The sequence below is a fragment of the Oenanthe melanoleuca genome, chromosome 1A (genome assembly GCF_029582105.1).
Source record: "Oenanthe melanoleuca isolate GR-GAL-2019-014 chromosome 1A, OMel1.0, whole genome shotgun sequence".
Classification (NCBI taxonomy): Eukaryota; Metazoa; Chordata; class Aves; order Passeriformes; family Muscicapidae; genus Oenanthe; species Oenanthe melanoleuca.
The window spans coordinates 41,135,023-41,156,573 of NC_079334.1; the positions used below are offsets into that span (position 1 = coordinate 41,135,023).

The 21,551-nt window shown below is 39.0% G+C and overlaps 1 protein-coding gene across 1 annotated transcript; it reads left to right on the forward strand.

Moving 5' to 3' along the window:
* Positions 1-21,482, forward strand: SLC38A4 (solute carrier family 38 member 4). Its single transcript, XM_056510451.1, has 16 exons — positions 1-221; positions 3,779-4,008; positions 4,752-4,842; positions 6,144-6,259; positions 9,079-9,152; positions 9,288-9,380; positions 10,911-10,992; positions 11,084-11,166; positions 11,276-11,334; positions 11,685-11,963; positions 12,078-12,157; positions 13,217-13,317; positions 14,294-14,418; positions 16,992-17,136; positions 18,081-18,178; positions 19,603-21,482. The coding sequence occupies exons 2-16, from the start codon at positions 3,890-3,892 to the stop codon at positions 19,702-19,704; spliced, it is 1,647 nt and encodes a 548-aa protein (XP_056366426.1). The 5' UTR covers positions 1-221; positions 3,779-3,889; the 3' UTR covers positions 19,705-21,482.
* The last annotated feature ends 69 nt before the right edge of the window (positions 21,483-21,551 follow it).

Genomic DNA, 21,551 nt, shown 5'->3' on the forward strand with positions numbered 1-21,551 from the left:
TTTCTCCTTTTTTTTTTTAAAGAGCTGACGCAAGTTTGTCAAAGGGAGTTGTTGGGGGGTGTAGCAGCTGTTGATTGGTTCATCTCATACACTCCCATTTGTCTTTAAATCACTGTTCAACTGCTCTAGGTTGCATATGAGTAAACTTTTTCTTACAGGTGCAATTCCTAAAAGATATAAGCTGACAAGCAAGTGAGGAAAGGAACCAGCTCAACTCAGAGGTAAAGATTTTTTCTTTATAAAATTTTATCAATGTTTTTTAGGCACTGGCCACATCTTCAGAAATTGGGAATTATACATTTAATTTATCTGTAAATATAAATGCAATATGAATTATGGACTCTTATGATTTACTGACATGGTAATTTGCACTGGCAAATATCTTTGTTATTTCTTCAGGAATGAAATTTAGTCTTCTTTTTTGTACAGAAAATCAAAACCTAAGCAACTACAGAAGCAGCAAAAGTATTCATTTTCAGAATTGCCCAGTCAATTAAGGAATGAATGATTGCTTTCCTTTGCAGCCCTTGGCTATCTTCTGACAATTTTTTCCAGGCTCTTGAGTTACTTGGCTACTTTAAACAAATTAATGGGAAAGCAGGCTTTACATTTTAATAGTTTATTTCACAGCTGCAACACTTACTTCATTTTGAAGTAGTCACATAGCCAATAATCTTATAAAGTCATGAAGGTGAAGAATACGACAAAATCTGCTAAATCAGATACCATGGCAGAGATCACAAATATTGATATTGCAAAACCCATGAAAGTGTTGGTCATATCTATGACCTGGCGTTATTTGCCCAGTGGTTGTCCATTCTCCTAATGTTCTAACTGCAGACTGGACAGAAATCAATAACATTGTGAAATCGGATGCCAAAAATTTCATCATTTTCCAAATCATCACTGGAAACCATTACTTAATAAATGATGCAGAACAGTACCTTATACTTGAAGAGGAAAATTAGTTTAATAGAGATAAATTACTGCCCTCTACTAATAGGTGAATTTCTTCTGCAATGAGTATTTCCATTTTAATACCATACTTTAGTAAAAATTCCTTCTGTTCAGACAAAGGCTACAAGAAGCAGCAAAAACATCACTGTATTGAAGGCAAGTTTGAGGAACACTGGAAAGCTAAGAGATTTCTCCTTTATGTTTAGGTACCAAAATCATAGCTCTGAAGCAGAAAGTATTACATCCCAGGGAAGATAAACAGATGAACTTTGATTTTTCTCCTCCAATATTAGAGGCTAAGCTTCTGGCAGGGGCAGTCTGCCCAGCCTTGGTGGCTGTGCTTTCACCATCCCTGCCCTGGTTCCTGGCCATCCCCAGGAGCAGCAATCCAGCCAGCACAAACCCCTGAAGGGGTGCAATGGAGCACCCCGTGTCAGTACATTTCCCTTTATCCAAATATCTCTCAGGCTGAGTAGTGACTCCAGAGGTACAGAACCTGAAGATATGGATTGCCACCAACTAAGGACCAGCTCTGCCAAGTTCTACTAAAGTTCAAAGGCACCATTGGTCATAATCACAGTCATTAGTGACTTGAATCATTGCAGGATTCAAATCTAATAGCAGGCCTGGTTTATGGGACACTCAACAAACTTAATTTTGCCACCTGAGCTTTGTACTTTCTCCAGAAGACTTTTAGGAATTCGCAAATTAAAAACAATAAAATAAAATAGGAAATCATTGCTTTATGCAGTAATTCCACAGCCTCTTGAGGTGACATAAATCAGATGACTTGTGTAAATGTTTGACAGGGCAATGTCCAGATGATTCTTATGCTGTAACATGTATTTTCAGTCAATTTTTCCAAATTGTTTGCTGTGCTGCACAAGCTTTCATCTTCAGCCTAATCTTTGTGTGGCTTAACTCCTGGCAAATTTTTTGATTACTTTTCCTTCATTTCCCATCTCTTTGAAGATCTGTATTTTTTGGAATGACATTTCTGGAAAAGACATTTCTCCAGCAATAGTTAGGCCGTGCATACAGGGGAGGTTTTACCCTTTACCGGAACAAGGATAAGCACAGTTAGACTTGTTTGCCTGACTTTTATACCACAGATTAAAAATAAACATCAAGAATTGGAAAAACTCTTTCTCAGACAGGGCAGTGTCTGCATTTGAAGACAGTTCTGTGAATGAAACCACAGTTGTTAGGGCTCTGTTGGGGATGGAGGGGTGAGGAGGAGTGTTATTTGTTTTTTATCTCTTGGAGTTATTCATATCCTGAGCAGGCAGAATGCCCCAGGCACTGAAATGTGAGTGCCAGCAGCTCTGCCCTGATGCCTGAGTAACTCATCCCCTCACACACACAAGCACTGCATGAGGCAGCAGAAAGAATTAAAGCCAGTTGCTCTCTCTGGTAGGAAATTTCCTAATGCACTGTGATATTGCTTCTCCTTTTCAGTTGTCTGGTCTGGCTGAATGCTTTTAGTATGAAGCAAGGAATTTGACATTAATGTCTGGCCTGGAGTCAGTTTTAACCTCCAGGGTTGGCATTTAAAGTTTATATTTGCATTTTAAACATATGCACTCCAACATCTTGCCACTACAGACATGCTTGTAGATGTTCTTAAGAACAGCATATGATCAGTATCAGAGGATAGCAAAAGGTCTGGTTATTGAGCTGGATCTGTACACCCATAAATGCAAACCCAGGAGAAAGGCTATTGAATAATTGCAGATTAAGTGTTGCAAAGAGCAACAGAGAGACTCAGAGAGATTGTTGAGAGAGACTCAGAAATCATTTGTTGCAGTGTTTTCTGATATTGTTATTATGGAGTACTGAGCTGCATTTGGCATGTCATATTGATGAAAATTGTCATGAATTGTCCAGTGTGCCTGATTGCTGGTAAATGGCCAGGAAACTGTAACTCTGGCCCAAGCATGTGGTCTCTGATCTCTGCTCACTCCCTTCACTGGTGTCCTCTCAGCTGTGGAATGGAAATATGGAATACATCAAGGAATATCTTTGGGAAGGGAGAAGGATTGCAGAACTTCAACATTTCTTGCACAGTGTTTTCCTGTTGAATCTGATAATAAACACATGAATTCATGTGTGTATCTACAGATGAGTCTGCAGCACACAACTGCTGAAATCCTAGAGGTGAAGTTCTCTTTGTAAATATGGGTCACACAATTTATTTCGGCCCATATAAGAAATAAAGAGTTGAGCATTTATTCATATGATTTTTTAAAAGCAAGAATTTTTATCATGGGGTAAAGATAATCAGGCTGATATCCATGTGAGACAGAGCTTCCAGGTGATGTGTCAAGTAAGAATTAAACACTGGTACACTCAGAAATGTGCCTATCAGAATTGCACCTCCTAATTATCAAAAAGTGATTGTACAGAGATGCTCACCTCTCTCAGATCCCGCTGAAAGGGACAAATCTACAAAACATTTAAACCTGTGACAACATTAATCTTACCATAAATGGGAAAGCCAGCCATACTCCTGCTTTTATCAGAAAGCATTTCTGCATCACCCTCTCCTAGAAACTGGAAAGGAGTAGTTCAGGAAATTATTTTCTGCTGGGCTTGTATTTTTTCTGGATGCTGACATCCATTGTGATCACCATTTGAAGGGAGACAGGAGAACCAAGAGCTGGCATATAAAGAGATTTTTATTCTTGCCCAGAATTTTCCCAGTCTGCAACAGTTTCCCCTCTTCATCCTATTACAAAGATCGAACACAAACCAAACAATTCACACTGGTTTATCCAATTTGAAGCAAACCCTAATGAGTTGTGTTGTGCTGTGTTTGCAGAACAGAGTGTTCTGGCAGCCCTGCATGCTGGAGAGGGGCTGTGAGCAGACGGCAGAGCGCTGTTTACCCTGAAGAGGTGAGTGTGTGTGCTGGAAAGCGCTGACCGCTCTAATGGATCGCATGGAGCTGCGCAAAGTCAACATCGAGCCTGACGACCAGAGCAGCAGCGGGGACAGCCTGGAAGACAACTACACAGGGCCTGCTGCTTCCGAGAAGGCTGCCATGGGGAGGTGAGCATTCAGCTGTTCTCTCAGGGCTAGAAAGCAGTAATCAATGGCAACCTTCACTGATGGCATCTGGGCTCAGAGCAGCACGGCAGCCCAGGTGCCCCTTGCCTGCCACCACCTGCACTGACACCTGCAGGATCCCAGCACAGAGCACCCCTTGGCGATTTCCAGCTACTCCAGTCGGATAGTACATGTGTAAATTAATACACTCTCAGAGCAGTTCAGCCTGGGCACCCTGGGGAGAGTGCTCCCCCGGGCAAGGTATGGATGGCAGCAGGGACAGCCCAGCCTCAGACATTCCAGCAGAACCCACGATAGCACTAGCACCTGCCTGGCTGAAAAAATATATCTGGAAACCAGCCATCAGTCTCTAGCTCTCAGCTTGCTGCAGCCTCCAGCACGTATCTCCAACAGGGCTGTTGCAAGCCCTTTGTTCCCCAGATGTGAAGCCTGTGCTCAGCTATAGCCTGATACTGGCAGTACAGATCTGCTTTCCAACATCTGCTGTCAAATGTAATTTAAATATCGTTGAGTCTAAAACTGAATTCCAAATCAAAGCAAAGATCCACTAAACATGCCATTGGACATGAGCACTTTACATGAGAACAGAGCTTTTTTTCTGAAGGATTTTTAAATATTCATAGAAACGTCAAAGGAAAGTTTCCCCTGATCACAAAAGGCGCTACTCAAATAAAATGTGTGTCATAAGCTTTATCTAATGTTTTCTTATTTTTCCTTGTGTTCAGTCCCTTTGCTAGTGATGATGCAGAAAGTCAGAAGTTCCTCACAAATGGATATCTGGATAAAAAGAAATTAGAAGATTATAATGAAGAATATGTAAGTTTTATTCATTTTTAATGAATTAATGAATAATTACAAAGTAGATATTATTGACCTGAATTGTTTCTAAAATTGCCAGTAAGCAAAATTACTCTGGAGGCCAGCCAGCATAATATTGGCTTTCAAAGAATAAACATATTTTCTAACAGTTAGTGCAGCAAACTCTTTCTGTTGTCTTTCAAGTAAAACTAAGTATTTTCTTCACAAGTAATCAGAAAAATTCCTCAGATCACACTTGACCTTCAGTAGCATTTCCATGTAATCTCAGCTGAGATGTGTGGACAGGGTGGGTTTTCACCAATTTCCTGACAGGACACTGGGCTCAGAAGGACTTTGTTGTGCCTACAGCCAGGTAGATCTGTGCCTCAGTGCATGTATTTCTAGCTTCCAGCATCAGCCTAAATAAATCCACGTTCAGCTGCATTGCTTTTAAGAAAGAACACTATTGTTTTGGCTTTATGATGCTGAGCACTACATGGCCAGCACACCTCCAACTCCCTAGACAGCTCCACATGCAAGTGGAAGCACAGCACCTGTTCCTGGGGCATGTATGTGGCTGACTCTCTGCTCAGGATTTGAAGTTACTCAATTTTAAGTGAATTTGATGAAATGAAAGCATTATTTTATCAGTTGTTTTACAGATTTTATTAAGGAATGGTAACATCAAATCAAAAAATATTATTTGTGGTTGTAAACTAAAATTAGGAGCCGAGTTCCCTTTTTCTTTCCCACTTGGTGTTACTCAGTTGTAACCTGCTCACACACCATTCCCTCTCTCCTAGGTTTTGTCCTCTTCCATTCTGCTTCCAGCCCTAGGCACACAACACTCCTTTCTTTCCTCTCCCAGACACATTTTTAGATCCCCAAAAGAAAAAAGCACATTCTACTTGGAGACAAATTCAGTAATCTGTTGTATTCATTTTTTTGAAAATCTGAATATTTAAAAATCAACACTTGAGAAACCTCTTTTATAACAGCATAGAGGCAGGCCAGCACAGCCTGTGTGACAGTGTCACCTCAGTCATCTGTCAGGAATGTAGACACATCCTGTCAGGAATGTAGAGCTCCTGACTGAGACAATGAAAGGGTGGGAAGAGACAAGCACTACCAGCACAGCTGACTTTGGGGTAAAGAGGCTTCTTATGGTGACAAGTGTCTCTGGGCTTGGGAACCTTGAAAAATCTTCACCTCTAGGGATCAAGGGAGCAGTACAGGGAGCACCAGCAATGAGGATAATTAGCCAGTCATGCTCAGTAAAATGCAAATGAATTGCCATTTTCTGTTCTTGCACCCAACAGCACAGGGGTAGAACTTCCTTTGGAATGTCCTCGTTCAACCTCAGCAATGCCATTATGGGCAGTGGCATCCTAGGGCTCTCCTATGCCATGGCCAACACAGGAATTATCCTTTTCATGTAAGTACATAGAGAAAGAAGCAAATGGAATATAAGCAGGGGGCTGGAGCTGAAGTTTTTATGGTTAGAGAGGTATGCTAAGCTTGGTTTGTTAGCTGAAGATTCTTACAAGATCTTCTGTAATGAAAGCATTTCAGCTTCACCACAAGGAACCATCCATTGCTGAAAATCCTTTTATTCTTTAATATTTTAGATCCCCTTTGTGTTAGGAATATAACTGTGTGTTGCATTTTAAGGCTACAGGAGAGGTGAAAAGGATAATGCAACAGAGTTCCTCGTGTAATGGAGAAGCAAGAGAGAAATAGAGCTTTATTTAAAGAAACACTGCACATATATATAGGGCAGTACGTGAAAAACAAAATAGAAAAGACTCATTGGTCAGAGAAGGCAACTCCTCTTTGAAAACATGCTTTAAGCAAAACATCACATCTCTCATGCACCCTGCAGGTGCATAATCATTGTTATAATTTCTTGACCTTGTAAAGGCCTGAGAAAGGCAAAGCTTCAAGGCTGCTTTTTCCCTGGTTCCCAGTAATATCCAACGACAACTGTGAATTGATACTGTGCAGTCAAAAAACAGAAGGAAAGAACAGCATGCTGGTCCTAAAATAACAAGAGTGATCTTGCCAGTTCAGTATGGGAATCCAACAAGGGAATTAAATCACTCGTAAATATGTTTGCATCACTCCATTATCTAATCACTATGCAGAAATGGAAGAAGAGTATTCTATATAATAATATAATTATATATATATGAATATTCTATATAATCTGAAATGTCAACATGCTTTGAGTGAAAAGGCTAACATTTAGGTCCTGTATCAAAAATAATTTTGGGAGGTTTTTTTAATAACTGGTTTTAATTTTAGCTGAAGCCTTAATTTTAGCCTTCCCTGAGATTGGAATAAACCATTATATTAGTGTGTGACAATAAGCCATTTTTTACATTACTGAAATCTAGCATGTTTTTATAGAGCTTCTTGCTTGTGAGGACTGTGTAACTATGACAGCAACAGCATTTGAAATGTTACATGTAGCTTCCAGTTGCTGAGAAACATCTCCTGTTTTGCCAATATAATTTTTAACTGAAAATTAATTGTAGATTCAAATAATGTTCTGTATAAGCCCTTCATAACACCTGACCTAACTGGTTTAGATATAGTACTTGCAGAGCAAAAAATGGAAGCCAATTCTAAAACTGACATTGTATCAGGGTCAGAAAAATGTAGCATTTTTTTCTATTGCAGCTTTCTCTGAGCACTTATACTAACTGGTATGTTCATATACGATCACTGGAAAGAAAGCTGTGATATTTTAAGCCTCACTAACAGGGAAAAATAATACCTTTGTATCTTCATACTTACTGGTGGCTAAAAATTCTGATAGAAGCCTAATGGCATTACCTGTGTTGGCAGTGCTAAAGTAGGAAGTAATGCTAAAGCAAAAAACAAAGGCTTCTGCCCCCACAGCTCACTTTCTTTACTATTCTATTTCCATATTTCTTGCAGTAGAAAATTCTCCCTTCTGGTCGAGGGAGGAATCTTATTTAAAATATAAACTTGTGATATTGTTACCCCACAGCAATTATCCACTTGTTTGAAGCTTCTCTGTTTTCACAGATCATGTTGTTAGTGTTAGTGGGACAGAAAAACCCCTTCTACTAAATGGAAACTATCAGACATTAATTCTAATTTAGCTGATGCTGCCAGCATCATCTAAATTTTTGGAATTTCCGTTCTCATGTTGCCCAAGTGCTTTCATGCTGGAAGGTGTTCTTCAGGGTGAAGGCAAACAGAAGCCTCAGAAAACTCAGAAGTTCCTCAAAAGTTACGATTATATCCTTCCCATAGGGGAGGTTTACAGTGCCATGGAGCCTGCCTGTGTCCAAACCAAACCACAGGTTTAGTGGAGTGGACGGTGTGGGCACAACCTCCTGTTCAGCCATGGGATAAAGTGAATCCATATTTTCTATCTCTGTCATGTTATCATCCTCTTCTCTTCCTCACCAGCACCTGGGCAAGCTGGTGACAAGATAGTTATTGCAATAAGATATGCTGCCCACAGTGCTGCACCCTGAAAATGTCACACAAAGCTACATTTTTCACAAGCAGTTTACAGGAGGTAGATAGCTGAAATCACATAGGATGAATTTGTCATGTGCAAGGAGCATGGCAGTAATCAGAATTATTGAATTCAGCTACCAGTACCTTCAAGCAGACTAAGACTACAAGACTAAGCTAGCAGTGCTCCAAGAACAGGTTTTCCACTGTTGTGCCATGCTTTAACATTATGCAAGATTTCTAATATACTTACACAGCAGGCAAATAACCTCACTGCACAGTGATATGGCAAAAGTCAAAAGCAGTGACCAGCCAAGAGGTAGCATCAAAGTTGTCCCAATCACAATTTAGTTTTGGGTTTCATTTTTGTGAGGTTTTTTGATAGCTCTGATTAAGGAGAGATTTGGAAATGAAAAGTCAGTGGGCAGGTGAGAGTCCAAAGACCAGATTCTTGAACAGAAATCTGTTTATTTTGATGGGATCTGGTTAAGATAGAAGATTCTTTCCTTGTGGACTACCCCAGAACTGGCACTTACTGGAGTTAAACAAGCCTTCAGGGACTTTTAGAATGTACAGGGTGCAACTGTACTCACAAGTAAGGTACAGCTGACACTTAGCTCTGCATTTAGCACTGGAAGACCAAAGAATGAACTTGCTGAAAACTATTTACACGTTGAACTTCATGAGTAGTGTATGCTCAAATCAACTGAATGTCTCTGATGTGCTGCCTAGGAGTCTGATTTCTGCTTTGCCTTGCAGAGTTTTGCTGCTCAGTGTAGCAATATTGTCACTCTACTCCGTCCACCTTTTACTGAAGATATCAAAGGAAGGAGGTAGGAGGCTCTGATTGACAAAGAGTCTGTATTGCATGCATGTATTTTACCTTGGAATACAATTTATCAAGTGTATCCAATGTAGTAGCTCATGTTTCTTTTCTGGTTTTGGTTTTGATTGGGTTTTTTTTCCAGGATCATTAATATATGAAAAACTGGGAGCAAAGGCATTTGGCTGGCCTGGGAAGTGTAGTGTTTTCATTGCAGTCACGATGCAGAATATTGGAGGTAAGAGATGGAATTTTTCTAGCTTCCAGTGCTCTTTCTACAGAACACAAGTGATTTCTTTCTCTCCTCTGTCTGGCTAAATGGCATCAGAGATGAGCCAGATACAGCATGCACTGTATTGTAAAAATTAAGGGTATGAGGAATTCATCTCACTTTTTCCAGCTACCTGACACTTCAGTGTATGGTGAAAGACTGTTGCCTGGGATCTCTGTATGGCCAGTGAAGGGGGTTCAGTGATGGCTGAAGTGGCCTGACTGACTGTCCTCATGGAACTGGCTATTCTCTTTGTTTAGTATGGCTCAGACTGCTCTTGGCATCTAGTTGAAGCATCTGCTTCAACTTAGAAAAGACTAGTTTGACCTAAAAGGAACAGCACAACGTTCTGACTTCTCCATAAAAAGCTCTTCAGTAATTCATTTTTCAGCTAAATTCTTTTCTTCCAATAACAGTTGGGTTGTATTATTCCTAAAATGTGTGTTTAAATTAATTTTTATTTTCACTTCCTGTGAAATATCTGTGAAGTAACCTCCATCCTCTCAGAACAATATAAACAGTAGAGATAGAGTGTACATTCATTCAACAAAGCTTTTTTGTTTTACTATCCTGGAAGAAGCTTTTTAGGAGGCTGAAGAACACAAGGTCTGAAAGCAAAAGGGAATTTGCAACTTTTTGCAGATTCCTTAAGGAGAAATAGTTGAAATTTAAATTAAATGTGCCATTAGTCAATTAAATTTATGCAGGTTTTTTGGTGATTTCTCTATTAGAACTTACTATGTTTTGCAAATCTCCATCAACAGATCAATACAGTCCAGTTACAGCAATTTTGCTACACAAACAGAAGTAGTTCACATCTCTATACTGCAAGATTTTTTGATTTTGTTCATAAAAAGTGGTTATTCTATGGTATTCCTTTCCTTCCTCAAGCCTGGATATCAAATTGCTTGAATTCAGGAATGAAGCATGCTTCCCTATTAAAGAGGAATAGCTGTTCCTCTAGTTCTTTTCCAGATTGACCCAGAGACCAGAGACCTCTCTGTGACAAACGTAAAACAAATGAAAAAGTGTTATTTCTGGCAGTACATTTTAAATGAGATGTATAGAAGTCCACTCTTACATCAGGAATCTTGACATTCTTTATATAGAGAGAATATATGGGAAGAAAGAAGTTGAAAATAGGAATGATAAGGTAGCTGAACAGATCTAGAGGAAGTAACAACTAAAGTTACTACAGAATGGGGATGGACAGCATCCATTGGGAAAAAACCCATATATAACAAAAAAGCAAAAGGAAAAGTTAAAAGTGATTTAAGTATGCTATAAATTCAGTAGTAGCTGTATTGTATTCTAATACAGAATGCTAGATGTCATTCAGAACATGTTCATAACAATATAAACTATTTATTTATTTTTTTATTTAGTCACACTGTTATTTAAACAAAACTAATTTCTCTACTTAAGCAAACACTTTTCTCTTGTTTTGAAACTCCAGTTTTATCTGAAGGTGTTTTTTTTTGTTTGGATTTTTTTCAGCAATGTCAAGCTACCTCTTCATTATTAAATATGAACTTCCTGAAGTCATCAGAGCATTTATGAAACTTGAGGAGAATTCTGGGTAGGTGTCTTCTCCTAGCCTGAACCTGAGATGAAAAATTTTCACTATGATGTCAATGATGATTGTTTTTATTTTTATTCTTCCCCTTTAGAGAATGGTACCTTAATGGGAACTACCTTGTCATACTTGTAACAGTTGTGGTTATTCTTCCCCTCTCCCTTCTGAAAACCTTAGGTAAGCTTAATGCCTTGCTTAAGCTCATTTCTTAGTCCTGTTAGAATAGTGAATTGATAGGTAACTGAACTAATCTGTTCTGTTTTGTTTTGTTTTTCTTGCTGCACAGGTTATCTTGGTTATACGAGCGGGTTTTCGCTGACCTGTATGGTTTTCTTTGTCAGTGTGGTAGGTGACTGTTTGGGTATTGTCTCTAGCCAAATACAGACTCTGTAAACATTAAACACTTTTATAACATGACAGTTTAATGTGGATGTTAGAATAGCCCCTGCAAGTGAATCAAATCAACAACCCATTGATGAATGAAGTCAGAATAAAAAAATCAATTTAAAAAATACTTGAGAATAAAAAAATAAAGCAGGAAAACAGCAGAGTAACAACAAATATTTGCAGAAGAAGCAGAATTGGTAGCACTTGGTTTCTTGCTTCCTCTCTTTCTCAGTGCCTGTTTATGAATACCACAGATGTATAACCTCCTATAGTGGTACTCTTCTGATAAAATTGTCTACTTCTTGTAGGTGATCTTCAAGAAATCCCAAATACCCTGTCCTCTTCCCATCATGCACCATGGAGTTGAAAACTGGACCACCACCAATAACACAGTGCCAATGCACCTGGTCATGTTACCAAATGGGTCACTTGGTTCTGGTGTGAATTTCATGATGGACAACACAGCTGGGCACTTCCCAAGCCTTGAGGAGCCAAAAGATACCTCCCCAAAAAGTGGTGTAGAATATGAAGCACACAGCGACAACAGTGACAAGTGCCAGCCAAAATACTTTGTGTTCAACTCACGGGTAAGGGAGATTCTGTAGTGTCTTCCACCACTTGTACCACAGCTAAACTGCTGCCTGCCAAAAGTCAGAGGTACAGCCATGACCATTCTTACTAATGGGAGCTTTATTTTACAGACTGCCTATGCAATACCCATCCTGGCATTTGCATTCGTATGCCACCCTGAGGTGCTACCAATATACAGTGAACTCAAAGAGTAAGGTTCTTAAATTTTGTCCAATACTTCCAGTTAACCATAGATAGAGACCACCTTCTACATGTTGTCCCTTGATTGCTGGTGTGTAAACACCCACATGAGAATGATTTATTGCTTTCCATAGTAAGCAGATTTTGGCTTTGCTTTGATCTTGTAGTCAGATATTGGTGACAGAGAATCTCTGCATTGATCGATATTACTTAGTAAAGGAGGAATCTGGACAGTCCTTCAAATTATCTGAAATAAACTGGGGAACTTGGTTGCACTGAAACAGATAATTCTGGTTTCTAATAATACCTAAATGTGTTCTGTGTCTGTGTCAGTTGCTGCTTACTCTTGAAGTTTCTTGGGATGCCATTGTTTTGGATGTCTTAGATAGGCTCTTCACTCAGCCTGTTTTGCTTAACAAATATCAGAAATCAAATACACTTTCTTAAAACAGCACAGAGTTGATAGTTGGGAAGGGCATATAAAAGGCATTTGTTGAACAACAAAAATTGCATTACGGGAGGGTATGTTGCAAAACTCAAGAAGGTTAAGAACCATTACTGCCTATTTCAGTAGGTTTAATCTCAGAAGCAGTAAAAATTCTCATATGACTTGGGAAAATGCTTGCAGGTCCTATAAGATGAAGATTTTCTTTAACCAAAGGATTTATGAAGAAAGGATGTGATCTGCAAAGGGTTCTTGAACCTGCAGAACAGCCCTATGTAGTTATAAGGGTATGTTCATATAGAGATGGCTGAAAACTTTTGTCTATTATTATTAACAGACCTGTAATTCTAGTCCCTCCATTTTTTTTTATCTAAAATATACCATTTGAGATTGACATGTAATAAATAATGATATTCAAAATAATGTGGCACACTTTTATGTTGCCACAGAGAAAGAACTAGAAATGCAGTTTCAACACATTTTATGAATCTGTGCTGCTCTGAACAGAGCTGTAAAGCATCAAGAGCTCTGTGTAGCTATGTCAGAGACACAAGACACTTCAGAGCACTTCTTGTATAAATAGAGGCTTTATAGGACTGTTATTCTCTTTCTTTTGTACTTCAGTCGCTCCCGAAAGCGGATGCAGAACGTCTCAAATATCTCCATCACTGGCATGCTCATCATGTATCTTCTGGCTGCCCTCTTTGGATACCTTACCTTCTATGGTAGGTCAAAACCCTGTTTTTTGCAGGACTTTCCCTCACTTTTTAATGCAGGGGAGCTGGATCTATCACAAAGACTCAAGTTTAAATTCATTTTCTGGGCGTCTGAATCCAAGTTTAAGCAATATTCAATTATAATACACAGTGTGTAACCTTCTGAATGAACTGTGGGACTTACCCAACTGTCAGGCCACAAGTCCCTCACCTGTGAGAGACTCAGAGGCACCTACTAGAGGGACTAGTTTTGTTTCCTTGACTTTGTGAACTCAGACAAGAAGCTGCTGTAAACTTGACTCTTGGCAAAAGCCAAGAGTACTAAAAATACTCTAGGGCTCAACAGTTTTACATGGCACTATTAAGTGCTATCCAGTCTGTCTCTGACGCCACCAGTCCAGTTTCATCTATGCTGAAAAACAGGTGCAAATCATTCTAGTGTAAAAAAAATCTGGATGAGCTAGACTAACTGATAGGCAAACAGAGGAGTCCCTCTATTAGCACACCATTTTGTGCAAATGCCACCTCTTTCTGCCTTGTTAGTTCCTCCATACAGCAGAGAAGTGAATGAAACAGCACAATCTGCTCCCTATCACTGGGGCAAGAGGGCTCTGTTTGAGAGCTGGGGCATCTGGGTGGAGGTCAAAAGGAGCTGTTGCCAGCTCAGTGAGCTGTTTCATATCACAGAAATTATTTTTACTTCAGGTTCTACATCCACTTAATGACTTTCTCAAAGTCATCTCAAAGATACTAGAGTACAAAGCATCACCTCAGAGCTGTATTACCCTCATCATCTCTGAATGATGGACTTGTATCAGTCACAGTGGGAAAATTCCTCTTTCATGTCTCGCCCATAACTTGCATCTAATGACAGCAGCTGGGCTAAAGTTAATCTTATCTTTTATCTGGATGCAGTATAAAGATCCTTTTAAATGTGCAAGGCACTGCTTAAGTGATTTAACTCCTTTCTGTTTCCTTTCTGTAGGAGAAGTTGAAGATGAGCTACTTCACACCTACACTAAAGTGTACACCTTTGACACCCTTCTGCTGTCAGTTCGCCTGGCAGTGCTGGTGGCTGTAACCCTGACTGTGCCCCTTGTCCTCTTCCCTGTAAGTAACAGAGCTGAAATCAGGGCTAACCCACATACAGTGACTGAATGTGATCAGCACAGACAGATTTTAACACTGAAGAAAAGCAAGTCCAAGCTTTTTATATAGAGGTCTGTTTTCTCATATGCAGTTTGACCAGAGCATGGACCTCAGGCAGTTAGGGTTGCAAAATTTGAAAGACTGAAATAAATCAGGAATGACTTCTCTGGCTCTCTCTGGCTCTTTCTGTACTATATTTATCAGAGCTGTGCTAAGTACCAAAGTCTTGGAGATATACTGAACCCACTTATGAGATTTCCTAATAACACAGGCATCTACTATAGCATCCAAACTTAGGACAGAAACACGAAGCTCAGTCACATATTGTGCAGGACTCAGACACACGAAGCTCAGTCACACATTGTGCAGGACTCAGACATTGGGCTGCCAAAGTACAAGGACAGAGCTCCTGTGCTCACCTTACAGGCTTGAGTCTATGGACAGGTGAGGAAGCTAAATGCCAGGAAAAAAGAGGCATAAAAGAACTGCAAAGTCAGTTGTCTGGCAAAGTTTGGAGATCCTGTGTGCTCTACATTGGGAAAAACACAATAACCACAGGAGTAGGGACAGAAAGGCACAACTAAACAAACCACTCTGCAGAGGGACCGACCCTCCTCAGGGATCAATCTCCCCAGGGAGCAGAGCTCCAGACCTCTGAATGTAAAAGCCTGTGCCTTGTGCCTCCCCTGAGCTGCCATGCAGCAGGGGAGAAGATAGCTGATCCTCCTCATTTTGTTTTGGGAGGCTGGTGTGTCATTAGTACAGCATGTACAGAGGGCTCCCAGCAAGCTGCATCACAGCAGAGCTCCCATCTGAGTACCAGGGTCCTGTTGCTCCGTTGTCCTGGATGCAAAACACTCCCTGTGTAGGTACTCTTTCCAGGCTTGCTGACAAATGCCTAAGAGCAGTGATCACTGTTCAATGTTGTCTACTAAATAAAAAAAATAATAGAAGTTCAGGTATAAAGCACCCAGTGTTGTCAGTCCTTCTATCATGGAGAGCTCCAGTGCCCTGCCTTAAACATCATGTTCAAACCAGTGGCTAAATGTTTACACTATTCGTAACAAATTGATCAGTCTTCATGGGAAAACAAGCTAAGGGCATTGCAAAAGCCTGTCTGTCAGGTGTAGCATTTTGTATTTTTAGATTTCTGCATAATCATTTTTATATTTGAATAGTTAGCAGTTACATATCACAGCACTGATTGTTCCGTTGAAAGAACCCCTGAGAAAATATTATTTGTTTGTAAGCCAGAATATTAAAGAGCTTTACACATTCTACCAGAACAGCCAGCTCAGCAGATCTTATTACTTCAAACAAGCAGTATAATTGTATCAACTATTTTTGTTATGAATCATACCATTTGTATTTTCTTAAAGTAGTCAGAGTCTTTTATTAAAAAAAAATTGCATTGACAGAAAAATAAATTTAATAGAGATTTATATACCATTAGTCACTGTAAAACTTCAGTTTGATAGCTTCTTTTAAAGGACTATCATAAAAGGAATAATGCACAATATGCTGACAGTAAGTTCACAGGAATGCAGGAAGAAGTTTTTTTATTTAATTAATCTGTTTTACATCAACTCAAAAAATGGACAAAATACTTTCAATCTGCCTCCTTCTTCCTAATATTAGTTTACATCAATCAACCTGAAAAACATTAAATACAAAACTCATGGTGTGTTTCCAAGTGATGTATTACACTGAGAGAACCCCATATATATATTTAATTGCCAACTCACCCAGAAATAATTATATGCTTTTTAAAAACAACCAAACAAAGTGCATTTGGAGCTTTTGTGAGTATAAAAATATTTTTGTTCAATTTCTAAATATCAAATTTTAAGTTAATTGTGGTACTTGAGACTAACATTATCTCCAGCCTCCAAATGGATTTGCTTTTGATCTTTTTTCTACTTACCATTTTTCTGTTGTAAAAGCAAAAAAAAAAAATTCATGATGTGTGAAAAAGTCAGTGAAGTAAAAAAGGATCCTCTGCAATAGGTTTTAGGATTATAATTTCCAAGTGGCATTAAAAAGTGTGCTTCCCTTTTCAGATTTGTATATGTTTAATGATTAGGTAAAACAACAGCTTTGTCTTTCTCTCAGAAAAGTAAATGACTTGTGGGATTCTTGTGGGATTTTCATCAGGTTCAGGAATACAGCAATTCATATTTCACACATGCTCTCTCTTGACTGCTGATTAGTACTAATAGTGGGGAGTTCTTTGAGGATTTTTTTGCTGATACTAGCATCTTTCAGTTGAACAGATTTCATGTCCCTGATTTTACACCCTATTTACTTGACTTTCTCCTGCACTGCAAATATTTGAGTTTCTGCATTAAACTGTGAACTCAGTTCTCAAAAACCTACATCAGACTGAGATTATTAAGGGAATCAAAGACTGAAAACACATGTTTTCAGTCAGGATTTCTCACAGCAGAAGTAATTAATATAGACATCTTTTTTTAAGTGAAAGCAAAGATAAATTAATTGTTGTTTTATTTTCCCTGCTGTTTTTCATCTTGCAGATCCGTTCATCTATCAGTGCATTGCTGTTTCCCAAAAGGCCATTCAGCTGGATAAGACATTTCCTGATTGCAGCAGTAATTTTGGCTTTTAATAATCTGCTTGTAATTTTTGTCCCAACTATTAAAGACATTTTTGGATTTATCGGTAGGTTTCATAAATAGTTTTTGTTGACTGTTATCTTTCTACAACATATTTACATTCATGGGCTGAAGGTCAATCTCTGTTTGGGTCTTACAGTAGATTAATATAAACACAAATTGAAGTTAAAGGGGATGTAAGAATTCCCAAACAGCTGACAGAAAAAGCTACAGGCTATCCAATTTTGTTCTTACCTTGCATGGGGCAGAAGTAATCCAATAATCCCAATATAAAACTGGTAAGGAATTCCCATTTTGACCAAAAGGTAATTTAATATATGTGGAGGAGAAGGGAATCACCATTGGTTTTCAAGCATCTATAGCATGAAAAAATGTATTGACTTCCAAATTGTTGTGCTAGAAAAAGAAGGAAACATTTATTTTGACATTAGCAGTTCTCTCCCTACCACTTTCTTTGGGTGAGGTTTGGCCTCTGACCAAAGAGGTCTGTGAAGAGCCTCTGTGCTCTGAAGTGCTCGAGGACTCAGGGATGCAGATGCCCTTGAGAAAGGTGTCTCCATGGGGTTTCTGCAGCTGGTTTGCTCCTCCCTGCCTTTTATACCCAGGTCTTCACGCTGGACTCTGCTGAGCGAGAGGAGTAGGCACTTCTCAGCCACAGCTCATCCACTCTCTTTTTAATACCTGCTTTCCAGGGTCTCCCCACCCTGGGAATGTCTATTAGTCCTTGCTTCACCAGCTGCCATGCAGACATCTCCACCACAGCCACACCTCTGTGAAAACACCCTCCCTGTAACAAATGTCTCTTTGGGCCCCAAGCACCCAAATAAGTGTTTGGACATCCACAGCTCTCCATGAATGATGTCTACAGAGGGGGCCCTCTGAACAGCTGGGCTCAGAATGGCAGCTTCCTCCCCACAGGCTCTCTTTTGCAGATGCACCTCTCTGCTTTCCTGTAAAATGTGCAGCACTCAGCTCTTCTCTCTCTTCCAGGTGCCTCTTCTGCTACAATGTTGATTTTCATCCTCCCTGGCGCCTTCTACCTGCGAATTGTTAAGAAGGAACCCTTGAGGTCTCCCCAGAAGATTGGGGTAAGAGAATTGGGGGCAATTGCAAAAGGAAGGGTGGGAGGGTGTGTGATTTCTACTCTTCATTAATAGTCAGACCTTTGACTTCCAACATCTGGCACTTGCTCCTAAATGGCAGTGTCTCACTCAAAATACAGGTTGGGCAGTGGGATTCACCTGAGGCTTCTCAAGACAAAGCCTTTAGTGCCCTACTGCTCCTGACATTCACCTAAGTGTTTCAAATAAAGTCTTAAACCACTAGAAAAAGGGACTTACTTAATCGGATCTAAACTCTGGTTGACACCTGCATTTGCCTAAATAGCACCTTGACAGCCTATAAGAAGTTGGTTCATTTTAGAAGACCAGCTGTGGATTAGCAGGAAGACTTGAGGTCAAGGTTAGAAGGAATTTGTACTGCAGAGATAAATAAGTAATAGCAAGCTCTCCTTTGAGACAGATCCACACACCTATAGGATACAACTATGAAAGTCTATCATTTATGTACAGCATGTGTCTATGTGTCATGCTGGAGTGCCAATGCAATACCTTTCATCCTGAACATAGATAACTGCACATTTAACTATGACTAAGGAAATGTTCTTTGAAAATGTAATTAGAAAAGTTATGGATGAAATATATATGTGGGCACATAATGTAGACAGATGGGCACATATACATCTATATATGTACGTATATATACACACGTTTGCAGAAGTCATGTTCATGTTCAACTGATCATACTTCAAGTATAAAAGAAATTTATTATGGTAAAATGATTTCTACAACGTCTTTTGTAGCTGTTATTGTAGAGAGACAGAATATTTTTTCATAAGTCTTTGTTCACTCTTCATGTTGCTGTGTGTTAGGCACATCTAGAAGTTTACACCCTGCACTGAGATCACATGCAATATTCATCTTTGTTTCACAAGACAGAATCTTGTTAAGTGTGGACAGATTATGGTAAACTAAAACTCCACTAAAGCAAAAGGTGACTACAAGCATCTGAATCACACGAATATATACAGAAATACTGTCAGATAAGAGATATGGGCTTATCTGTTTGTCTAATAAGGATTAAGCAGATTAACTTTGAAATTGTTCTTAAAGCCAGAGACTATAATCATTGACTGATAATTTGTCATTTTTTAAAGATTTAAAAAAAAAAAAAAAAGTTGTCTCTTCGTTATTTTTTTATTATTATTCACAGTACCAAAGTGAGTTGTTTTCAGATCTAGCTGTGTAAAGTCCATCTCTCTTGGACTGAAATTCACACAGGACTCATTTTGATTCATGTATCCCTGTACAACATTACTTGAGTTTTAGTCACATAGAATAAGCCAAACTTAGGCTATGGGTATTACACTAATGCAGATCCAGTGGGACAATCTGTGAGCTACTGCCTGCTCAGCCACTTGCTTTATTTATTAAATTTCATTTTCCAATTGCAGGCTCTAATTTTCCTCATAGTTGGCATAATCTTCATGGTTGTGAGTATGACTCTTATTGTAATGGACTGGATTTACAATCCCCCAAGTTCAAGACATCATTAACCTGTGAAGACAACCAAGTGCTTTTTATAACATATAAATATTTGTATTGTGTGCTCTGAAGAACACCTGAATGGGATTGCTATTCCTAGCTAGCAACTGCAATACTTTGAAGACAGTTTCTGGTAAGGTCACAAGAACCCAATGGAGTCTATATCATCCTTGTCAATAAGGATTGTTATTTATGCATTAGGAATCTGAGCTTAGCATTTCTGGCCAGATGAAATGAAAAGTGTGGTGTGAGTGTTTTCTATTTTCAAAAACAAAATAACTTTGTACATAGTCCTCAAACATAGCTTGGTGTCACCCCTTTCAAAATCTCCCATGATGATAGTAACCACAGTCCTAGAGCCTTGGAAAGGTAATGGCTAGAAACCAGCCAGTGCCTTGTTTTTGATCTGAAGATTGTGGGGGTGGCTGCCCAGGTCCAAGAGAAGGGGTATGATTTCTGGAGGGGATCTGGAAGGTGATTCCTCCCTGCCTGATAGACTGACCTGCCTATCAGAAAGACAAAGGCTTTGACAAGCCAGTGGACAAAGCTGAGTATTAGATTTGTTGCCCAGATTCACTGCTCAGCTGTTTTACAGAATAAAATTCTCTGACACAGGTTCTCTGTTGGGGCACTTGAAGAACAGTAGAGTATTTTCATTTTGTTTTTAAAGATACCTGTGCTGGAAATATCAGTCAATTCTGTTGTAGGGTTTTTTTGTTCTTTAATTTTTAATTATTGTGTGAGCTTACATCACTGAACAAGTTGTATCCTCCATAAAAACTTGTCTTCCACTCACAGGAATTTAAGGAGACCACAAGGTGTGACAAAGCACCCTATCCAGTATTGTTCAGTACTTGTGTATTTGATAAATGTTCAGTGCAGGAAACTGTAATTTGCTATATATAAAAATATATGTATTTATGTACATAATTTTTTGTTTTCCTCTAGTCATAAAAATGTTACCCTGTGGTATATGATTTTTGATTTTTTTATGTGTCACTCTGTTTTCATAACCACACACTTAATATTGTTTTGAAGGAAACATTGAATTGGTGAGTTTGTAAAAGGTTCATTTTATTTCACCAGTGGTTGAAATATACTTGTAGCAAGCACTAACTGCTACCTGTGTAAAAACACATTGATATGTTTACTACTTACATTATAATAAATTTCAAGATGTTTTCCTCTTGAGAATTTTTAATATGTCTTAAAGTTTTGTGTTAACATTGTACACCACGAATTTGAATTATTTGCTCAATTGCTGTACCTCATCTTGTCCATGGACACGTAAGCATTCAGCAACATCCTGTATAATTAATGCAAGAGTAACAGCATTACTGATAATCTCAAGTGTATCATGCTATACAGCTGTGCAAGACGGGGAAAAAAGGGTTGTAATTCATGTTATATTCATGTTTAATTAACAGTCAAATCATGAACTGGGCTGTGTTGTGGAGTACTCACTACATATGCTCTCTGCACTCACCAAGGAAAATCAGGTCTTGCTGACTCCTTAGCTGAGGGAATGAGTGGGAAGGTGCAATTGTTGGGTTTATCACACCTACACAAATTCAAGCTCATGTAATAGGAGTTTTCACTTGCTGGCTTAGAAATCTGTTGAGTACATACCTGTGAGTTCAGAAGCCTGTGAAGCACTTGAAAGTTGTCTCTGCTCCCACCTTGCCTTCACACAAAATTCTGTTTGTTTGTGTCTGTGTGTGTATAAATTGTATATATTTACAGATTAACTGGAAAGGAATATCAAATATATATTCTATGTCAAATGCTATCATTCTGAGCAGTATTATCTGCTCACTTGAGTACTGTATCCTTAATATACTGGGAAACACCCGGTCAT

Bases quoted from the DNA above. Each gene is read 5' to 3' on its own strand.
- SLC38A4 (XM_056510451.1), top strand. From the start codon at position 3,890: ATGGATCGCATGGAGCTGCGCAAAGTCAACATCGAGCCTGACGACCAG. The intron at 6,260-9,078 runs GTAAGTACATAG...TTTGCCTTGCAG, and splicing joins ACAGGAATTATCCTTTTCAT to AGTTTTGCTGCTCAGTGTAG. The intron at 14,419-16,991 runs GTAAGTAACAGA...TTCATCTTGCAG, and splicing joins TGCCCCTTGTCCTCTTCCCT to ATCCGTTCATCTATCAGTGC.